This window comes from Paroedura picta, chromosome 4 (genome assembly GCF_049243985.1).
Source record: "Paroedura picta isolate Pp20150507F chromosome 4, Ppicta_v3.0, whole genome shotgun sequence".
Classification (NCBI taxonomy): domain Eukaryota; kingdom Metazoa; phylum Chordata; class Lepidosauria; order Squamata; family Gekkonidae; genus Paroedura; species Paroedura picta.
The window spans coordinates 81,306,847-81,329,254 of record NC_135372.1 but is presented as its reverse complement, the minus strand read 5'-3'; the positions used below and the strand labels follow the sequence as shown (position 1 = coordinate 81,329,254).

Genomic DNA, 22,408 nt, shown 5'->3' with positions numbered 1-22,408 from the left:
AGTCCTGTGTTTATCTTTTCTAATTAGGCAGCTGTGTAAAGTTAGCTATTAGGGCTTAAGAATAACGGGGATGAAGATAGTTAATTGTACATTCCTATCTGCAGTGTACACTGGCAACATCAAATAAACTACCATGCTTGTTGCCATGATCCACCCTGGAGAATACACTTCTGTGATACATGACTTGAAATTCAATGCACTGTTTGCAATTAGTTTATACAAGCTCTAACACATGGGGGAAAGAGACAACAGAAGTGTCTTTCTCTAGATTTAAAGGACTCTGCTTCACTGCTTTGGCCATTTTTTGAATAGAAGAATAGCTTACGAATGTTAAAAATAAAACATATTAATAAAACAAGAAGGCATTCTCTGCCTCCTCAAAATCTGTGGATCCAGCCCAGTTTCTTCTGATAGATTTAGAAGACAGCAAATACAATTGCCTTCAAAGCCTGAGAAAGCTGACTGCTTGATTAAACAGCAGTCAGTTGATGGGAAGAACTTATCAATACTCTTTTTGGGCCTGTCCCCTCTTCTTCTAAGCTTTGTGGACTATACACCCAGTCCAAACAGGCCCTGCTCATGAACACATATGAAGCTGTTTTTACCATTTGAAACCACTGGTCAATTAGGTCAATATTGTCTAGTTAGTATAATTGGCAGCAGCTCTCATGGAGAGAAAGGTCTTTCCTAAATCGTGCTACCTGAGATCTTTTAAATGAAGATACCATGGATGGAGCCTTTCCCATTTAAACTATGCTCCTCCGTGATGCTATACTATTCCACTCCCTGCCAATCAGTTATATTGCTTGTCTGTACAACTATTAGAGGATCACAAAGTATCCTTACCTTTTAACTGTTGTGATAGATCCCCCCTGACTCCATCTCTATTCCATCTGTTATTCTCACTGGATTCCGGCAGGGAACCATTGTGAATAGCTTACGGCAATTAACTTATTTTTTTCCAAAAGGCATAATTGTTTCTGATGTGGCACCTCCCTCCTTTTAAAATTCTTCAGTATGGCTTCCAAGTGGACATGCTTTGTAGGGATGGGTATGAACCAGTTCATAAGCTGTCATAATTCTGACATGAATTTTGCCTGGTTAGTGCCCACCTGAACAGAGATTCAGGAAGGTGCCTCCCCTAAACATTTCCTAGACTTTTGTCAAGTTGGGGGATTTTTATTTATTTATTTTGATTTATTTTCGGATATATATCCCACCACTACACTCCAGGGATTCAGGCCATTTAGCAGCTGAATATTGTGGTCCACCTGTCAACTGCTAGGTTTAAACAGCTGATCTGCTTCACTCCTCCTCTTTCCAAGTGGGAAAAGCAAAATGGAGTGCTGAAATGGTTGTCAACCATTTCAGCCCTACAGTAGATGGGTATGCCAATAGTATCACAAATCAGTTTCACTTCTCCCTGCTTTGAAGCAGGAGAGAACAAAAACAATTGCTGAAATGGCTACCAGCTGCTACACAGTTTGTAACAGTTTGGCCAGTCCGCCAATCCCCTGTGAGGTTTAATTGGCTAGCAACCTTTTTGCTTCCCTGTGCTTTGAAGCAGGGGAAAGTGAAAGACCGTTGAAATGGCTTGCAGACATTTATATAAACACTAGACTAAAAGCCCGTTGCATCCAGGAATGCAACAGGTGTTAGTGGTGGGCCCCCTTATGATGTCGCCGTTGCCACCTTACCTGGTACTCCTGCTGACCATGGGGCCAATGACACTGGAGCTGGTAGTTGTGCTGTGCCGCACCCAAGTGGTCAGTACTGGTGTGTACAACAGCCAGTTTGGTGTAGTGGTTAGGAGTACAGACTTCTAATCCGGCATGCCAGGTTCGATTCTGCACTCCCCCCATGCAGCCAGCTGGGTGACCTTGGGCTCACCATGGTGCTGATAAAACTGATTGGCCCTTGCAGGCAGAAGTGCAGGGCAGACACCGGACATGTCCTGGACAGTGTTCCACCCGTAGTGGCTCTTTAGAAATATTAGGAGTCACTAATGGTTAGGATAGAGTTTGAATAAATGGATTTTGTTGCTTGTATGATTAGAGCATGAATATTCTATATCTAATTTATGCCAATAAAGATACTTTGACCCCTATACCTGGTTTTGCTTCTTGGTATTGAGACGCATCTTAAGGAGATTATTCCAGATTGCAAATGGATGTTATTATTATTATTATTTAGATTTATTACTCGCCTCCCCCAAAGGCTCAAGGTTAGTTACAACATTTAAAACCCCAATAAAAACCCTATACAAAAATAAAACAACAGCACAAATATACTCGACTTGGGGATAAAATGTGGTGGTAAAACACAACCCCTACCTACAGCCAACCCCGAAGAAACCATTTTAGAGGGGAGGGAGACAGAGGGTGCTGTTGGAATTCACTACTGCCATTCCAATCACTCCCATAGGGGGTCCCTGATCTTCCTTGCCACCTGGCCACAACCAATGACCTGGCGGAAGAGCTTTCTGCAGGCCCTGTGGCCTCCAGGAGCTCATTCCATGAGGTCAGGGCCAGGACCGAAAAGGCCCCGGCCCTAGTCAAGGCCAGGAATGCTTCCATGAGGCCAGGGATGACCAATAGATCAGTACCCGCAGAGTGTAATGCCTTGCGGAGGGCATAGGGCAACAGGTGGTCCCTCAGATATGTAGGGCCCAGACTGTGTATGGCCTTAAAGGTCAAAAACAAAACTTTGAACTGGATCAGGAAAATAACTGGCAACCAATGCAACTGCCTCAGCACAGGCTGGATATGGGCCCTCCATGATGTACCTGTGAGGACCCTAGCAGCTGCATTTTGCACCAGCTGAAGTTTCTGGATCAAGCACAAGGGCAGGCAAGCGTAGAGTGAGTTACACAAATCTATTCTGGAGGTGACCGTCACATGGATCACTATGGCTAGGTGTTCAGAGGACAGGTTGTGCAACTGTTCCATATTACATTTCTCTAGTGCAGATTTTCAGAAAGCATAGCATTCTGGCAACTGTGCCTAGTATTAACAAGCAGAGGCTTAAAACAAGTAAGATCGCTTGAAGGCAACAGCGAAGATAGAAGCCAAATCTATCCCAGCAGGATAGATCCTTTTGCAAATTCAACATTACTGTAACTGTCCCATTGCTCTGGAACAGTGGAGAGTCTTTAAATATTCATTCATATTCATTCATGGGAATTTAACCCAAAAGAAATGGAACTGACACCTTAGGTACGTATGAGCATGTACATTTACACTTATATATGTACACACCTATTTATTTTAATATGACCAGCACTGTTATGTTTGGGGAAACTGTTATGTGCATGTGATCCTAGCGGGGCTGCACAAGCCTTGTCAAGGGCTTAAACAAAACATACTATTCCTCAAATGTTAAACATTAAAAATGTTTTTTTTTTGCTAGCATATTCATGGGGACTCAGATGGTGGCTATCTCCAGGAATGAATTTCTCTTCTGGAATAATCAAGAAAGAACTATAGGCAATGAACATAATTGAATGAGGTATTTTAAATGATTTTCACTTGTTTACTTATTGACTGTTAATTCTTTTAATGTTATTTAATGTAATTTGTATCCAATTTTACATTGTCAACCATCCTGAGCCAGCTTGCCAGGAGGGGAGGTCATATAAATTTAAGTAATAAATAAATGATAGGGAAAAAGGAAGTATTTTTTGAAGGATAGGTTGGTTGGTGCTGAAAAACCCCAGCCATTTGGATATGTGTGAGCTTTTTCATTTGAAAGTCAAATAGAGCAGGGATGCTCGCTGCTGAGAGCTGAAGGGTAGGGGAAAGCTGAAGACAGCAACACATTTTACAGGCGACTCTCTTTTGCCTGTCAATCAAGCCAGACAGCCAATCCCCTTCCTCCATTGACTAAAATGGGAATTTTGGCTTTTCCGCCTTTCCAGAGGCTTGGAGGAGTCATGGTTTGAGGTACAACCTCCAAAATTTTCGAGTAGCTCTGGGCGGCTCTTTCCTGATTCCCCTCTGAATTTCAAAATTTATGTACAGGGTCAGCTTCCAGGGGTCCTGAATTGGGTGCCCCCGTCCCTCCATTCTATCCTATGGAAGGATGGGGGCACCTACTTCGGGGGCCCCTAGAAGCTGACCCCTTGGACTAATCCTTTTGAAATTCAGAGGGGAATCAGGGAAGAGCCTCCCAGAGCAACTTTAGAGAGGCATGCTTTGTGTTTAAACTGCGGGGCGAAATGTTTTTGCTTTGCCTGCATGATTGAACTCCTATTTGTGACTCCAGGCAGTTTGTGTGTGTGTGCTTTTTTAAAATGTCCCCAGGAGAACAGAGATGGGTGTGAGGGTGAGAACTGGAGGCGGAGATAGAGCTACTTTGGCTCCACACATTTCCTTGTCATGTAATTTGCTGGTTGCTCTCCTCTAGCTTGCGCTTTTATTTTGGGGAATCCACTTTATGCGATTATCCAGCTAGCACTTTAAAATGGAGGATGTAGCTACTGGTTTGCTGCTTGGATGCTGGATGTTGGAGACATCGTGCAAAACGCCAAATATATGGCGTCTGCAGAAGGTAAACATTTCACTATATTCCTGGAATGTGGAAAGGCCCTCAGAATCCACTCTCATTTCCTAGAGATGCCTGACATTACAAAAATTATGGATTTGTATTTCTAAAGCCTGGGTACTACAGCCATATAGTATAAAATGTATAAAATAAGGAAGGGAACTAGGCAATTTAAAATGCCCACATCTGTGCTTATAGATTTATAATAAAGGAAAATAAATTACAACAGCAGTCTTTTTTATTTAGTACATTTCAATTTTCATTTTATTGACTGATCTCAGTCAAGTAAGTTCCCCAGTTTCAACTTCAACAGATATGTTTTATGTTCCTTTCCCTAAATGGTTGCCATTTTAAAGACAGGAAGCAATAATCACCTGGAATAAGATTATATCTCTCTAGCACAGTGGTCCCCAACCTTTTTATCACCGGGGACCACTGCCTGACCTCTTGCTCCACTTGCTTTCCCACCAGCGCCCCTGACCTCCTGCTGCCCACTGGGGGGTGCTGTCAGCAGCAGTTGCGGAGTGCCACATCAAGGGGGAGCCCCAGCCATGGTGGACACTGGAGAGCACCAAATGTGAGCCAGCAGCAGAGTGGCAGGGCAGCCCCCAAGGCAGCAGCCGGGGAGGAGAACGAGGAAAAGCCATGGCCCGGTACCAACTGATCCACGGACCAGTACCAGTTCCTGGACTGGTACTTTTGCTCTAGCAAATTGCCTAGCTTGACTGCTTTACAAATTTCTAGTAGTAAACGATTGCTTAAACCTGAGATGCAATTCATACACAACAGATATGGGAGGTAATGATCACATTAACTACAAAGTGTTTGGCTTTAAATCTATATCACTAAAATATCTTTTTCAGGATAACTGCACAAGTATGAGAGGATTTGATTAATTTTATCCCAATTTCCTGTTTCAAATTGATCAAAGAATATTTCCAGAACCACTCAGTGGGAGTACTCACTGCAAGTTGCTTCAGATTCATCCGACCCATCAGGACATTCCTCTTCACCATCACACTTCCATCGAGATGGAATGCAGTGGCCGTTGTTGCAGGTAAAATCAGTTTCAGCACAGGTTTTCTTGGCTGAAAGGAGAAATTGAAAGACAATTCAACCTTGGAATAATTTGATACTCTGGATTAATTCTGCAAAGCAGAACCACACAGAACAAGTGAATATGACCCTACATCCCAGCTTCTTAAAGGTCCACATACACCTTACCAGTTGGGGCTGGATGGGAGTCATTAAAAACCCACAGTCCTGCAAGGAGAAGTAACCACCATTTCTACCCACTATGTCAGCAGGACTTCCTGTGCACAGTTATTTAAGAACTAGTGACACTATTTTTTTAAAAGTAGAATTAGAAGACATTTTAACAATAAAACCTTTGTCTGAATCTTAAAGATTTGGGATTGGAGCCGAATTAAACAAAAATAGCATTAAATTTAGGAAGAAAAAGTGTAATAAGCACAGATATGGCAACGAGAACAGATGAGGACAAAAACTCCTGCATCATGCTATTTCTGAAGGATAGGGTGGAATATAAATACATGTATATATGTATAAACCTATTTGATACTCATTTAAAAGTCATGTCTTCATTCAAAAAACCTTGGGCATGTAATTTTATAACTGCTATGCAAATCTGATAATAAGGAATCCCCTTAGCTCCTTCGGAGAACTACAATTCCCAGATGTTAGCACAATTTATATTGGTAATGCAAACATACCCTAAGAAACAAGAATCTAGATAAGCAAAAATGTAATGATGGCTAAGAACAGAGGCTAAGACTCTCTGCTGTGAAATACTCAGTGAGCAAATAACAGACTTGCCATGTTAATGCAGCTCTGGAGACAAGATGAGTCTTGCCAATGCCCACCCACTGGAAACATGAACAGTGACACTAAAAACAGATAGCAATGCCAAATATTAAATGTACCATAAAGAAACACTGACACAACAAACCTGTCCGCTTGGTAAAATATGGACATTGTTATGCCAAAATCAGCTAACAAGCTGTAAAGGGAAGCTGTGTCAACGCATATGTATATGAAGTAGGAGAAAGGCTGTGATGACATATTAATTTTGTGATTCATAAAACATGTGGCTTCCTTGCTGTGACAACCCAGAAAGAAATACAGTAAAGCTTCAACAGACAGAGGCATAATCTTCCCAGACAAGTATCCCACAAAGAACAGAGTGCATAGATTTCCCTTGTAGGTAATGCAAGAACTCTTGCGTTGGCAATAGGAGTTGGCCATGTCACAAATAATAAAAGGTAAAGGTATCCCCTGTGCAAGCACCGAGTCATGTCTGACCCTTGGGGTGACGCCCTCCAGCGTTTTCATGGCAGACTCAATACGGGGTGGTTTGCCAGTGCCTTCCCCAGTCATGACCATTTACCCCCCAGCAAGCTGGGTACTCATTTTACCGACCTCGGAAGGATGGAAGGCTGAGTCAACCTTCAGCCAGCTGCTGGGATCGAACTCCCTCATGGGCAAAGCTTTCAGACGGCTGCCTTACCACTCTGCGCCACAGGAGGCTCTGTCACAAATAATGGTTCTATTCTAACTCAGAAAAACTAGCCCATCAAAATGACGGTGTGCATTTTTTGCTCTCTCAAAGCCTCCCCCCCACACACACACACACTTTACCCTTTTCACATCATTTGTCTGCCGCATTCTCATGAGGCCTCTGGCTGATCTGTTCTGAAGTCACAGTGGGTTTCTTCAGATGGGAATGTCACAGAACCTCTAGTCGCTACTGACTTTTCTGTCCTGAGGTTGCAGAGGAGGAGGGCAGCTGAGTGATCTGGGTCTACTTAGAATCCAAATTCCAAAGTTCACAAGTAGCTTTTGTTATATTGAAGAGAATCTTTATCATCTTTATTTATGAATCCATGCTGTGGGTTTACAAAAAACATTTTGGTGCACATTCAGTCTTTTGGAGGAAATGGATGACATGCTGCTCATATTAGAGATTTTCTGGTTTTGCAACTGGCTGGTAATTGAGGAATCTGCATCTTAGGTTTCCAGTTTACAACATTTTAAAGAAGTCTACCTAGAAGAAGCAACCAATTTTGATTTATGAAGTCTAATGGAAAATATCTGTAGGCACCTATATTACCGTGAAATAACGGTCTGCTGAATTAGCAGCACAGTGATAGGAGATAGGTCCAGCCCAAGAGGCTACAATACATACAAGCAGGTGCCTCTGTTTTCTCTGAAATGTGGTGAAACAGAAGCCTTTGAAAGTTGCAACTTCATGCCACAGAAGGCAGATTTTGCTTAAAGTTATTGCAAACTGCTTATAGTATTCTAGCTTTAGGCTGTAAATATATGCCTTGACTTCTAACATTGTCTTTGTGCAGTCCTTCAATTCTCCTTAGGTCAGAGGCATTTAGCCGTTAAGGTCTAATAGTGTCATAAAGTATGTGGACAGTCAGGCTCCATATTTTGTTTTGCCTGCTTTGGCTTTAGGCAGTCTTCTTCCTATTGCAATATTCAGCCAAGGGGCTCCTGTGCCTTTGCTTCTCATTTGCTGCGCAGCCACAACAAAAGCCTTAGAACAATGGAGCCATTTCTGCTCTCATCTTCTACAACACCCAGACTGGTATCGTTGGTAGGAGGGACTGCTGACAACACAATGGTCTGCCAACATTCCTGAGTGATGGAGATATGCAGATCCTTCAACTACACAAACTTTCAACTACACAAACACAGATGGTGTTACTGGTTGCTTTGTTCCCCAAACACTGTTCTTTGGGAGGGACAATTAATTCATTATCAGTAATCATAACAGGGGAGAAGAAATACAGTGTTGACAATGAACTGAAGGGTGGATCACGGTGTTAATATGCAACCTTACAATCAGGTTGCCTGAAACATCTTTCCTCTCACAACAATGTCATGTGCACCAACCTAACATCTTGCAGAATAAGCTAAAGGGATCAACACTGCCAATAATCAAATCTACCCAGAGGTCTGTGTCAGATTAATAGGAAGGAAAGAAATCTGTATGGCCTCTCATCTCAACTGAAAACATCTAAATATCTTTAAAGGACACTGCTAAGAGACAGAACCCAAAGGCTGTAATTATTCCTGCTGCAATAGAGCACAGAGATCCTGCACACCCAATGTGCAAACCCCTCTTTTAATTAAAGCAAACATATTTAAACAAACACTACTGAATATGATTAACCCTGAAGGATATGCTGGCAATTCATTTGCCACTAATCATTAAACCCAATGCTTCCTTAGAGAAACCGCAGGCCCTTGGCAAGACAGCACTCACAAGCCATTCCTTCGTTTATTAATTTGTACTCCTTATCACTTCTACATGGGAAGTGCTTTCCAGCAACTGTCTCATTCACAATATTTCTATGAGGTGGATCATCCAGGCCTATCTACCCCTCCATTTTACACGTGGAACTGAAGTTGAGAATGGATGGCGTCTTTGCCCAAACCTATTGCCAGCTGTACCAGACTTCCACCCAACCTGCCACAGAATATAAGGCAGAGTTTTAGGCAGGTGCAATCCAAGAATTTACCTCTTGGTTTCTCAACTGGGGAAGGAAAGAGATCTCTGTAGAGAATGATTGGGATCCTAGGAGTCCACTGCTTCACAATGTGAAGAGATACCATGTGTTCTAGTCAACAGGGTATGCAAAAAATGGGGGCTTGTTTGGATATATTGGAACCCCAAAATATCAGTATTCCCTACATCCCCAGATTCAGACTACCTGTATGGTATTAGGAACCTTCCCACTAAGTTTCTGAATTTTCTGATCCATTATTCTTTAAAGAGAAACTTTCCAGCAATCAAGTTCTGGCTTCGTTTGCATTTCAAATCTAACCCTAAGAGCCTCATTTTCTTTACATTAGCTGAATACCAATCATCTATGTGGTTAAGACATATTGAGGGGAAATTAAATCTATAGGAGTATCTTTAGATTCCTTGTATTCACCATCTGAAAAACCTGCATTTGATTTAATAAAAACAGACTGCTAGACATAGAACTGCAACAACTCAGCAGTAAAACCAGACATAGCTTCTCCCCAATGAGCTTGAGCATTGCACCAAGGTCTCTATCCCTAGTTGCATACTTTTACCATCTAATTATCTCACAACAATGTAGAACTTTCATGTTAGCCAGAACTAGTGCTCTACCTTCTGCTGTGTTTTCAGCTAGGCTTTTTGTCCTAGTGGACATCACAGCATAGAATCAATAGCACATTTTTTTCATTGTTCATTTTATTTGACTATCTGAGCTAAATTCCTAAACCTGCTGCTTTATAAAAGAAAACAGCAATCTGTTGAAACTAAGATATTGTTTTTTCTGACTTCCCAGAATACTGTCTTAACTGAATTAGTTGCAAAGTTTTTTACAACTTGCAAGGAAGTGTCATGAACATGAATGTACCATATCTCATTCTAAACTATATTAGCTTTTGTTTACTTGGTTTATATTGCAGTAGGATCTTTTGTGTATTATTCTCTTATACTGTATCTTCAATATATGTGCCAATCAAGGCTTTGCTGTTGTTGAGAAAATATCTAGGTGACTAGAAGAAGAAGAGCTGGATCTCATAGGCTGCTTATCTTTATCTGAAGGAGTCTCAAAGTGGCTTACAATTGCCTTCCCTTTCCTCTCCCCACAACACTCACCCTGTGAGGTAGATGAGGCTGAGAGAGTCAGGACTGCTCTTGGATATTACTGCTCTGTCAGGACAGCTTCATCAGTGCTGTGGTGAGCTCAAGGTCACCCATCTGACTGGATGTGGGAAATCGGCTTGCCAGATTAGAAGTTGGCGCTCCTAACTAGAGTTGGGCGCTTCAACGTTCGAAGCGACCATTACTGCCCAAAGCAGCCAGGGCCGCGGCATGGGAGGGAGGGGAGGTGGGAATGGCCGCTTTGGACAACAAAGTGCCCAACCCTACTCCTAACCATTATACCAAACTGGCTTTCTAGGGGGATGTTCTAAAGATAAAGGGTCCAAAATTGCAGCAGACCAACTGGTGACCACCCTTTAAATAACCTCCACATTTCAAGTAGATTGGACTAAGGGGTCCAAATTTATAGGCCTCTGAACAAGATGCTTCCAGCCATCCTCCATTATTTACATGGTGGGGGTGGGGACTGTATGCTGCTTCCAGAGCAAAACGCCATGCCTACAAGTAGCAATCATTGACAACCAACAACAGGTCCAACAGCGCCACTGCAGAACCCAGTAATCCCAGTAGAATCACAAGCCAATGTACCAAACCAAACAGAACCAAAATTAAACCAGAGAATTTCTGTAGTGGATACTTCAGGGTTAGGTAGCACTTTCACTAGACCAGCAGAACCAACTGCAATATGCAGAAGCCCAGCAGAACCCAGTGCCAGTATGGCATTGTAAGCCCAATATAACCAAAGTCAAACAAGAGACTCTCTACAGTAAAAACTGAAGGCGGTGCATTTTTGCAAAACCAATGGCCCAGCAGAACCCAGGGCCACTGTATCTGTGCAAGAATCAAAGGAGAACAAATTCAAAACTTTGCAAAAAACACATTTGGCTCAGGTAGATACAAATGCACAACTCCTACTAGTTGTAGTAGGAGAAAATAATATGAAGGTCAGAAATATAAAATGAGGGGCTGGTCTTAGAAATCATTTGAAATCCAAAGTCAAAACAATACATAGAACCTATGAATAATACTAGAACCTATTGAAGGGACTGGGAAGGAGCAGTGCTCAGCATCTATATGCCCCAATGCTAATGTATAAGCAATGATACTAGGCAGCAAGGAATTTATTTTACATTTTACTTCCCTTGCTCTACTTTTCTCAGTACTTTCCACCTGGAGAGACATATCTGTCAAGCTAGAATACAGAAAAGATGTCCAGGTGGGCTGTCATGGCAACTTGCAACCTAAGAGAATAATTAGCAACACAGGTTTCTAATGCTAAGAGAAAAGCTAGATTTAGGGGGCTGTTTCTCTTCTCTCATAAGGAAAAGCTGACAAGAATGAAAATAAGCTACAGCATTTTAAACACCAAGCATTATTGGACATTTTTCTTCTCTGCGACAATCTGAAACCTTACTAATTTTGAAAAATTTCTGTATGGCCGGTGTGTGGATGAATGTACATGAAGAAACAGAAAGAGAGAAAGAAGGAGAATATGTACAAGAACACAATTAAAATATTTCTGTCGTGCCTTTTGATTTGTTTATTTACAAGGCGGCTAAAAAAAAATAGTCCTAGATGGAAAGGATGGGAGATTTACCTTCAATTGCTTTTCCAGAAACAGCATTTTAGTTGGCAATTTGGACTGCAGTGGGAGGTAAGGAAGTTGTGCTCTTTGGGCAGAAACCCCTTCCCTCCACAGAAATTGCTGCTGGGTCTGAGCCAACATTAACAAAAAGAAAATGCAAAGCAGTATCAGAATAAGATGGCTGAAAGCTGTATACTAACTCCCAGGTCAGCCATCCTTACCCATGTTTCCTCTTTATATTTGTGAAACCGGACTCGGGGAGGAGCGAGTCTGGCTGTCTGAGTTAGAATAGGGCCAGAGTGTGGCCAGCAAAGCTGACCGCACCCTGATTGGCACTGCCCCTGCAGCTCCCGCCCTCCCTCACCAACCGCGTCTGCAAGGTTCCACCAGGTAGGCGGCTGCAGCAGCGGTGGGGGGGGGAGGAGAAGATCCCTTCCCTAGGGCCTGCCAAGCACTCTCCACCTCACCAAGGCAGCAGAAGCACTTGGCGGGCCGCAGGGAAGCAGCTGAGGTGGTGGTGGGGAGGGCAGGTTCAGTTCCCTTCCCTGCAGCCCGCCAAGCACTCCCGCTGCCTCACAGAGGTGGAGGGAATGCCTGGCAGGCCGCGATGAAGTGGATGTGGCAGCGGGGTGGGAAGTTCCCTTTCCTGTGGTTTGCCAAGCGCTGCCTCCTACGGGGGCCTGGGGGGGAGGCTTTCAAAGCCCCTTCTTATGAACGGGCTTTGCAGCTAGTATTTACAATATTTGACTTCAAAACAGCATTTGAGGGTTTACATTATTCTGGCCCTCAGAATAATTATGTAAAGTAGGCCATCTCCTACTGCAGATGTGAAATAACAATGTTGAGATTTGGTGGCTTTCCTAGTCATCTGATACACTGAAGTGGCATATAAACTGAAGACTTCTCTGTTCTTAGGTCACTGTATTACACTTGCTGTCAACATCAGTGAAGGTTTTTTGCTAGTGTTTTTTCTACTCTCATCTTGCTATCAGAAATAGTTTTAGCATTTTCAGATGTGTTTATTTTTTAGCAAACCACAAGCATTCTCTGAGTTATAGAGGCGCCCAATTTACAGATAGGAAAAAAGTAGTCCAAGATAGAAGAACATGCCCAAGGCATCTAAATTCAGTGACAAATTGAAAACTATTACGATGGCCTCACCCCCATAAGTGGCAGGCCAGGGCCAGAAAGGGGACAAAGGCTGGCAATCATAAGGTCTGTCTCAGGCACAGGCGGACAGGAGCTGCACCTATGACCCGGCCAGCCCCATGCTATGGCAGGATAGAATAAGGAGTGCTGAGCCTGGCCCCCTATTTAAAGGGCCTCCCACATGCTCAGCCACCTCTTCCTGGAGGCCAGTAACATTGTTTCATTGTGCCCTTTGCTCCAGGTGCAGTCTTTCCACATAGCCTGTCTTCAATCACATTACAGGAGCCAGCAGTGTCAGCTGTGGAGAAGGAGGCTGCAGACAGGATTAGGTGCTCTCCAATGGGGAAGGGGTCTCTCCCAAACCAAGCATTTTAAGTGTTGCTATGGATGGTACAAAGTGGTTTCATCACATTGATTTAGCTTTATTGCTAAAGGAAAGGGTAAGCCTTCAGGGAACAGAAATATCCCTCACCAATTGTTCTGTAACTCAGCCATGCTCTTTCCATGCAATTTAACAAAATACTGTTAATCTTCGTTCTAGCACTTTGTAGCATAATAAAGTCATTTATCAGAATATTTTAACCCCTTATATTATATAACCCCTTATAACTTGCCCAAACCTTGTAGAACCAAAATAGCTAGGAAAGAATAACTGTAATTCTTTCTGAAATTATCAATGTATCTAATTCTCAGCATGGCTAAACAAGTGGATACTTAAATCTGGAGAGTGGACTTATGAACAGACTCACAAACAGTCTGAGAAAAGCCACAGGTATGGAGAACAATATAAAAATATGTATACTGGGAGAGGTTACCCCTCCATAATAGAAACTGTGCTTTTAGCTTTAAGAAACAAATGGCCATTGCTAGGCAACCACAACAGTATTACCATGCTTCATGCCTTGGTTTCTGTAAGTAGAAGGCAAGGAGGGCTGTTTTGGCCTTTGACAAAGGATCAATGGGGCAGCAGCAGCTACCAGGTGACTTGCTATCACTCATCTAGGTCTGGCTGTTTGCTGCTGTTCAAGAGCAGTGACTCCAGAAAAGCTAGCATGGAGCAGTGATTAGAATTTCAGATGAGGAACCGGTAGACCTAGGTTAAAATTCCTAGTCTATTATAGCAGCTCATGGGGTGACCTTGGGCCAGTCACATACTCTTATGCTAACCTATTTCAGTAGCTGTGAGGATAAAATTGAGGAGAGGAGAATGATGTCAGCTGCTTTGGGTCCCCATTTGGGAGAAAGGTGGGATATTAATAAAGTAAATAAATATTGGTTGGTGTGTGGGAAGGAAAGAAGGAAACAGAGAAAGGTTAGGATATGGAGGTTTCCACTATGATGAAAAGAGGAAATAGTGTGGGAGAAAGACGCAGGGGGAAATGAGGTACCCTGCAGAAGTCCTTGCAGAATGCCTACCATGTAATTTGAGCCAGCTTGGTATAGTGGTTAGGAGTGAGGACTTCTAATCTGGCAAGCCAGGTTTGAGTCCCCGCTCCTTCTCCCCCGCATGCAACCTGCTGGGTGACCTTGGACTCGCCACAGCACTGATAGAGCTGTTCTGACCGAGCAGTAATATCAGGGCTCTCTCAGCCTCACATACCTCACAGGGTGTCTGTTTTGGGGAGAGGAAAGGGAAGGTGACTGTAAGCCACTTTGAGGGGGGGGAAGGTGAGCTACCTTTCACAAGTCATTGAGGGTCCTCCACTTGTTTTAAAATATTTGTGTGCTTATCTTTCCCCTGAGGAATGCTATAGGATAAACAAAATCACAATTGCAAGCATGCTTTTTTATAAGGTGACCAGATTGTACCACTTTTGGAGGGACATCTGGGGGTACTTGGCAAATTGTACTTATGTTGAAATTAAAATATATATATATTACAATACTATTTTTGCATTCTATGCATTCTATGATACTTTTTGTTGCTCCATATAGACCAAATTTTTATCAACCCCCCCCCCCCCGGGCAATGGTGTCCTGATTTACCAATGTTAAAATCTGGTCACCTTAGCACTGACACGTGTTAAGTGGGTAGAAGGGCACCCTAGCATTGCAGATTATGATGTCCAAACAATATTTGAAGTGGCAGTAAGAAACAATCCAAGTATACAAAGGAACCCTTTGATCAGAACTATTTTGCCATCATTTGACCAACTTGTTTGTTTGTTTGTTTAATTTCTAGCCCACCATCCTCCTTGTACTCAAGGCAGGTTACATATAAAATCCCCATAAAACCCCATCCTAACAACAACACACATCTAAAATATACTAATATGGAAAGATCCCTCCTACTTCCTGCAATCAACTAACAAGGGTTTGCTAGATATTATAGCAGAACTTGAGGGGGGGGGCATTGATTTTGCTAACCCAGCCTCAACAAAAGATCTGGTGGAAAAGCTCCATTTTCCAGGCCCTGAGGAACTTTGCCAGCTCCGACATGGCCCTCAATTTAGACTTAACAGATTTTTTTTTAATGGCCATAATTTTTATTGCTGTTTATGTTGTATGTTATTTTTTGTGAATAGATGAGTTCTATTGTTTATCATAGAGCCTCTTGTGGCGCAGAGTGGTAAGGCAGCAGTCATGCAGTCTGAAAGCTCTGCCCATGAGGCTGGGAGTTCAATCCCAGCAGCCGGCTCAAGTTGACTCAGCCTTCCATCCTTCCGAGGATGGTAAAATGAGTACCCAGCTTGCTGGGGGGTAAAACGGTAATGACTGGGGAAGGTACTGGCAAACTACCCCGTATTGAGTCTGCCAAGACAACGCTAGAGGGCGTCACCCCAAGGGTCAGACATGACCTGGTGCTTGCACAGGGGATACCTTTACCTTTACCTTATTGTTTGGGGATACCTTTACCTTTACCTTATTGTTTATCATGTTAAGGGGTTTTGTTGTTGTTTTTATTAAATGTGCAATTACTGTGTTAATCAAAACATATCCGGATAATTAACAGATAACATCAATATTGGACAAAAGATCACTGAAGCTACTCAGGTTAGCAACCAGACTTCAGAAACTTACCATAAACACACATATAAACATTGGTTGATTTTATATTTTCAAACTATGGCTTTCCAAATGTTCTCAGAAAATGCATATCTGAAAGGAAATCTAGCACAGCTGTGCAACATATAAAACAGAAATGCGAAAAGCGAAGACTTCATCACAGAATCTTGTGCAGTAGAATAATCTTTCCTTCCTACCTCAACTGTAGTTCCTTTGCTGCATTATCCCTTTACTGCTAAAACCACAATAAACCTGCTCACTATTTGCAGAATGACAAATTCAGTGGCCCCAAATTTAGCTCGCAACTGACAGACAGGGCCTTTACTATATTCCACCATTGGGAGGATTACTTTTTAAAAAGCAGCCAGTACGACAGAGCATTAGAGTGTGCCACTTTTAAAATGGTGCCAGACACAACATAAAGAATTGGATGGAACTGGTTACGGCAAAGACATACATCACCACCACTCTTTCTTTGGACTGTGGATACAAAAATGGGGTGGTGCAAAAAAACAAGTAATAGCCATACTGTCCACTGAAAACAAGGATTAGCTAGCCAACCCAGTCATAATTGAACTCCTGTTTCTCAATGCCTGTTAAGCATGTTACAGGAGAAACCATTAACCCTTTGTGATAAAGAGAAAGTTCTTTATATATAAACAGGGTCATAGATATTTGGTAACAAAATGATAAGGAAAGAAATTCAGTTTTATTTTAGCCCACAGAGCAATTTCAATTCCCATCAAACAGAAGGAATCTTCTTAAATGCCTGTCTCAGTAGTTTTTCAGTGCATTTACTGAGGGACGAATCTGTTCTTTTGTACTTCAGATTTCTGAATTGCAGGGGAAAGATAGTTCCTTTTGTTTCATGATTTAAATGCTGAGGGAAGATAAAGGGAAAGGGGAGCTGCACTATATAAATAGATGCTTTAAAAGGCAGCCATCTGTTCTGGTTTTTATGGGATCATTCAACAAGGCAATGCCAAAACCTGCAAGCTGTAAAAGCTCGGTTGCAATCAGACAAGGGTTATGTTTGTAGATATCAGAAGATCAGATAAATAGGCATATACTGGACTAAGCAGCTAACCAAGAAAACAGATGCCAGATAAAAAGTGGTGTTGAGAGAATTGAAGGGATGGGGAGTGATTTGCAGAGATTAAGCTTTGGCACAATACATAGTAGAGGAAATGGCTTCTCAGAAAAGGTTAAGCTATAAGGTGCCAACTCCAAATGGTGAAGCTTGCAGGGGGGGGGGGGATAGGGAAGGGACCTTGGCAAGGCATAATGCTTAGGTTGCCAGCCACTGGCTGACAATCAACAGGAATCTGGGAGGGCAGAATTATAAGGGGTTCTGGTCAGACAGCCACAGATAGTGGCACAGAGAACCATTTACGATGTTTACTGACATGCCAACAAATACTCAGGTTCTAATATCAGACCTTGAATCCATTGAACATAATTCTGAATAGATCTTCACAAATTAACATTCTGTGTTCTATTCTAACAAACTTTCCAGTCCAGAAATGGCTCCAAAAGATTGACTGAACTGGAATATTATTCCAGTATTGGGATTTGAGAGTAACAGGTAATACAAATACTTTGGGGGTTGAATATACCCTAACCTGAAAAAATACTTTTTTTGCAGTAGTGCTTACTCCCAAAGACATATCCAGAGGATCTCCACATCAGTACTGAAATCTGTTTATAATGCAAATGTTTGGTGAGTGAGCCAGTTTGGTGTAGTGGTTAGGAGTGCGGACTTCTAATCTGGCATGCCAGGTTCGATTCTGCGCTCCTCCACATGCAACCAGCTGGGTGACCTTGGGCTCTCCACGGCAACAGATAAAACTGTTCTGACCAGGCAGTGATATCAGCGCTCTCTCAGCCTCACCCACCCCACAGGGTGTTTGTTGTGGGGAGCGGAATGGGAAGGTGACTGTAAGCTGCTTTGAGCCTCCTTCGGGTAGGGAAAAGCGCCATATAAGAACCAACTCTTCTTCTTCTTCTTCTTCTTTGTGCTGCAAAATGGGAAAAAACAGTAGCTAAAAAAATTCATTCATTCAGTAAATTGTTGGTAGTAACTGCAGATGCATACCTCTGGGTTCAGAGGCAGAACAATTCTGAGAATCAGGCAATAGATGTTGCTTGTGGGCCCGGACTGGCCACTTCTAGAAACATGCTTGACTACATGGCTATTTTTAAGTTCCAATACCTGCTAAAATGCCCCTTGCCAAAACACCAGAGCTCATGAACTTGCCAAACAAAACCAAATCCCTAAAATTAGGAATTAGAAACTTCTGAAATCTGACTTGCATAATACATGTGCAAGTTTATATAATAAAGGAATTTTAAAAGTATAAAAATAAAAGAACATCTGTGTTGGCCTAGTTAATTTCCCCCCCAGTTTTCTTTTGTGCATTTGCTATTGTTTAACAGCCTATGAACTGAAAGAGATAGTTTCATACTTGAGTTGAACAACTCAGCTGGAAGTTAAGATAGCTTAATGTACCAAACCCCACTGGGCAAAGTAATAACATCTTTGCCTTCCAGAAATACTCAGAGCTAACAGTCATTGTGATCCCTTTTTATTACCAAACTTTCTACAGCATAGAGGGCTGGCAGCAAAGCTTTTACTCCTCGCCCTGGGGCTTGTTTGCAGTTGACGTCCAGGGCAAGACTAACTGATGTTTCCTAGGGAGTTGGAACTCTAGAGCTCAGCAGTTGTGAATTACAAGGCCAATGGTTTTGTGTGCCATCTCTGTCCCCTCCCCTACTTGCTCCATTTTGTCACCACCGCCAGTAACATTTTCCTTGACTATAGCCCCTATTGACTTCTGTGATGGTTTAATAGTAGCTGTTGTTTACTCTGTTGTTGTTTAAATTTGCATGCAGGGTTAGTAGGCACAAAACTTTTCTGTATCACCCCCCCAAACAGCATTTGTATTCCAATAGCCAGAGTTGTCTTGGTAACACTTAGGTGACTGGAAAGCATTTGCCAAGGGGAAGCCTCATTCTGCTCTTGCTCACTGATCTCCCTGCGGCTTATAACAGGCTGTGCAGTGTTTGGGAGCTCTAGTGCCTTTTAACTTGACCTCAGGACCACAAGTCTTTGTGTGGTCTGGCTCATTCTGCCTTGGCACCCTTTGCAAGGAGTCTGAACATGTACAAAAATAAATCAGTTATTTCTGCTGCTTTGCAGATTATTGAAATATAATGCTATGGGGTTCAGACAGAGGTGATCACAGCAGACACTTGTGTAGACTACTGTACAAATGGTAATAAAGAATTTTTTTTAAGAGTAATTGACTGTCATTTTCTCAGCCAAAGTCAGAATGATGGAGCAGCTTCTCCAAATTATGTTCAACAAACTCTGATAGCTAATTGAGACTTTGAGCCACATAATTTCAAAGCAGGGTTGGTTCTTTTTTCCTGACATTCAGCCCTGTGACTTCCTTGTCATCCACTCTACATTTATTTCCATCACTAATATTAATTTCCTAAATTACACAGAAATAATCCCAGGCCTGCCACCAAGTACACATTTAATCACAGCAAACCTGGTCTTTCTGACAAAAGTACCTGGATAAAGCATATGTTTTCAAATACGGCCTTTGCTACATTCACACTGTCATGGACCAACTATCAGCATACTAGGAAGAAGCTTCGGTCCTAGATCCATGACAGTCATCCAACTATCGGCCCGTCTCGCACTTAGCGTTTCTGTGGGAAATGCTTGAAAAAGCGGTCATGGATCAACTGTCAGCATACTTGGAAGAAGCTTCGGTCCTAGACCCATTCCAGTCTAGTTTCCGTCCTGGTCATGGAGTAGAGACAGTGCTAGTCGCCCTAATGGACGACCTCCATTGCCAGCTGGAACAGGGCGGGTCGGTGCTGCTTATATTATTAGATCTTTCAGCTGCGTTCAACACAGTAGATCATGAGCTTTTAGCTCACCGTCTCGTGGATGCTAGGATCAGAGGGACTGCCCTTCAGTGGCTGATCTCCTTTCTCCAGAATCATGGACAGAGGGTAGCATTAGGAGAGAGCTCATCAAGCCGTCACCAACTGGTTCGTGGAGTCCCCCAGGGGGCAGTTCTCTCTCCAATTTTATTTAACATCTTTATGCACCCTCTTGCCCAACTGATGCGGAGGTTTGGGCTGGGTTGCCACCAATATGCTGATGAAACCCAGCTCTTCCTCCTGATGGACAGCCACCCTGACTCTCCACCAGAAACATTAGCCAGCTGCCTGGAAGCAGTGACGGGGTGGCTCAAGCAGAGTCATCTGAAGCTCAACCCTTCAAGGATGGCGGTCCTATGGATGGGCAGGAAAGGTCCAAGTGAGTAAATGTGCCTACCCAACCTGGATGGAGTGTGGCTATCAGTGGTCCACTCTGCCAGGAACTTGGGAGTGATTCTGCACCATCCACCTTCCAGTCCTGCCTGGCAGAGAAACCCTGAGACCTCGGGGGGGCTCACTCTGCAGAGGCTGCCGATTGCATGCCTGTGTATGCCACCTTCTGAGTCTCCAACCTGAGTCAGCTGCCTCCTTAAGATCCTTCTTCGTAGTCTGAGGCTCCAGCCCAAAAGCCTTGAGCAGGCTCTCAGCTGACTACTTGAAGTCCCTTCTTCAGTGTCTTCAGGGCTGTTGTGCTGGACCTATAAGTGGGCATAGCCCCTAAAAAATTTCCTTTGCTCGTCATGCAATTAAATAGTAGGAAAAGGTTTCTTACCAGTGGGTGAGTGGAGCTAGCAATGAGCCTGCTACCCAAGTGGAGGGCTATATGAAACTGGAAGTCCAGCCTATGGTCACCCATTAAGGCCATTCAAAATAATTTGAATATGAATAGCCCTACCTGAGTGAGCAGTGGCGTGACCTAGACTTCCCCCACTCAAGGAGAACTTGCTAAGATGGCAAAATTGACTATCTTACTGAAAGATAACTCAGCAGCTCTTTTAAAACAAGATTGGAAACCCCTATTGGAATTTTTCTGACAGAGAGACAAAAATGACAGAAGGCTATGAAAACTAATATTAAGATAATATAAATGTATTAAAGGATTATATTACTAGAAGATAAAGGAGAAAACAGAAGATAATGATTGTATAATGCTCTTGCAGAAAACTGTATTTGTAACATTATTTTGTTCTGTTTTTTTTAATTTTATTTTTATCCTGCCACTCCCCAAAGGCTCGTGGCAAGTTACAGAAAAAATACATAAAAACCCAAATAAAACTAACCCTAAAAATTTTAAGTTACATCACATTGATTAAACCTCAAGATGGTTGTGACAAAACCAATTAAAAGAGTGCCCCCCTACCTCTGGGGTAGATATAGGGGGATGACATAAGCTGTCAGAGATGGTTTCAAGGGGGGGGGGTCAGACCTTCCTGGGTGCACTGGCCTCAACCAAAGACCTGGCGGAAGAGCTCCATCTTGCAGGCCCTGAGGAATGCTGAAAGCTCCTGCAGGGCCCACAGCTCATTCCACCAGGTTGGAGCCAGGACCGAAAAGGCCCTGGCCGATGCCAAACACACCTCCCTGAGGCCGGGCATGACCAACAAATTTGCGTAACAAATTTGTGGGGAGCATAGGGAGAAAGGCGGTCCCACAGGTATGTGGGATCCATACCGTGTAGGGCCTTAAAGGTAAGCACCAAAACCTTGAACCAGATCCAGGTAGCAACCGGTAGCCAATGCAGCTGCCTCAGCACAGGCTGGATATGGGCCCTCCACGATGTTCCTGTGAAGAAATGGATCACGGTGGCTAAATGTTCAGGGGACAGATAAGATGCTAGTAGCCAAGCCTGGCGAAGATGGGAAAAAGCCTAGCCAGCTACTCTCTTGACCTGGGCCTCCAGTATTAACAAGGCATCCAAGGTCACACCCAAGTTCCTGGCCTGGGATGTGGTGACCAGTTGCGTCCCTGTCAAAGAGGGCAAACACACTTCCTGATCTTCCCCCTACCTCCCAGCCAGAGGACCTCCGTCTTGGAGGGGTTGAGTTTCAGACAACTCTACTTGAGCCACCCAGCCACGGCATCCAAACATCTGGCAAATGGTTCTGGGGGAGATGGTTCTGGCGGATGTCCATTAGAAGATACAGCTGGCGTCATCCACATATTGATGACAACCCAAGCCATAGTTCCGTACCAGTTGGGCCAGAGAGCGCATGAAGATGTTGAATAGCGTAGGGGAGAGAACCGAGCCCTGTGGGACCCCACATGCGAACTGAGCCTGGCCCAACAACTCATCCCCCACCGCCACCCTCTGAGTCCGGTTTAGGAGAAAGGAGCGAATCCAACTCAACGCTGTGGCTTGTATCCCCGTCCTGGCGAGGCGACAGGCCAGCAGTTCGTGGTTGACCATGTCAAATGCGGCTGACAGGTCTAAAAGAACTAGCACAGCCAAACCGCCCCGATCCAACTGGATTTATTAATGAAAATCTTTA

The 22,408-nt window shown here is 43.3% G+C and overlaps 1 protein-coding gene across 2 annotated transcripts in view; it reads right to left on the bottom strand.

The window, feature by feature from the left end:
• The window catches only part of LRP8 (LDL receptor related protein 8), a 224,954-nt gene that overhangs the window by 88,182 nt on the left and 114,364 nt on the right, over window positions 1-22,408 (bottom strand). For both annotated transcript variants that reach the window (XM_077333684.1, XM_077333685.1), the window contains exon 3: window positions 5,508-5,630. In XM_077333684.1, the coding sequence (XP_077189799.1) occupies window positions 5,508-5,630 (123 nt within the window). The remainder of the gene's footprint in view (window positions 1-5,507; window positions 5,631-22,408) is intronic.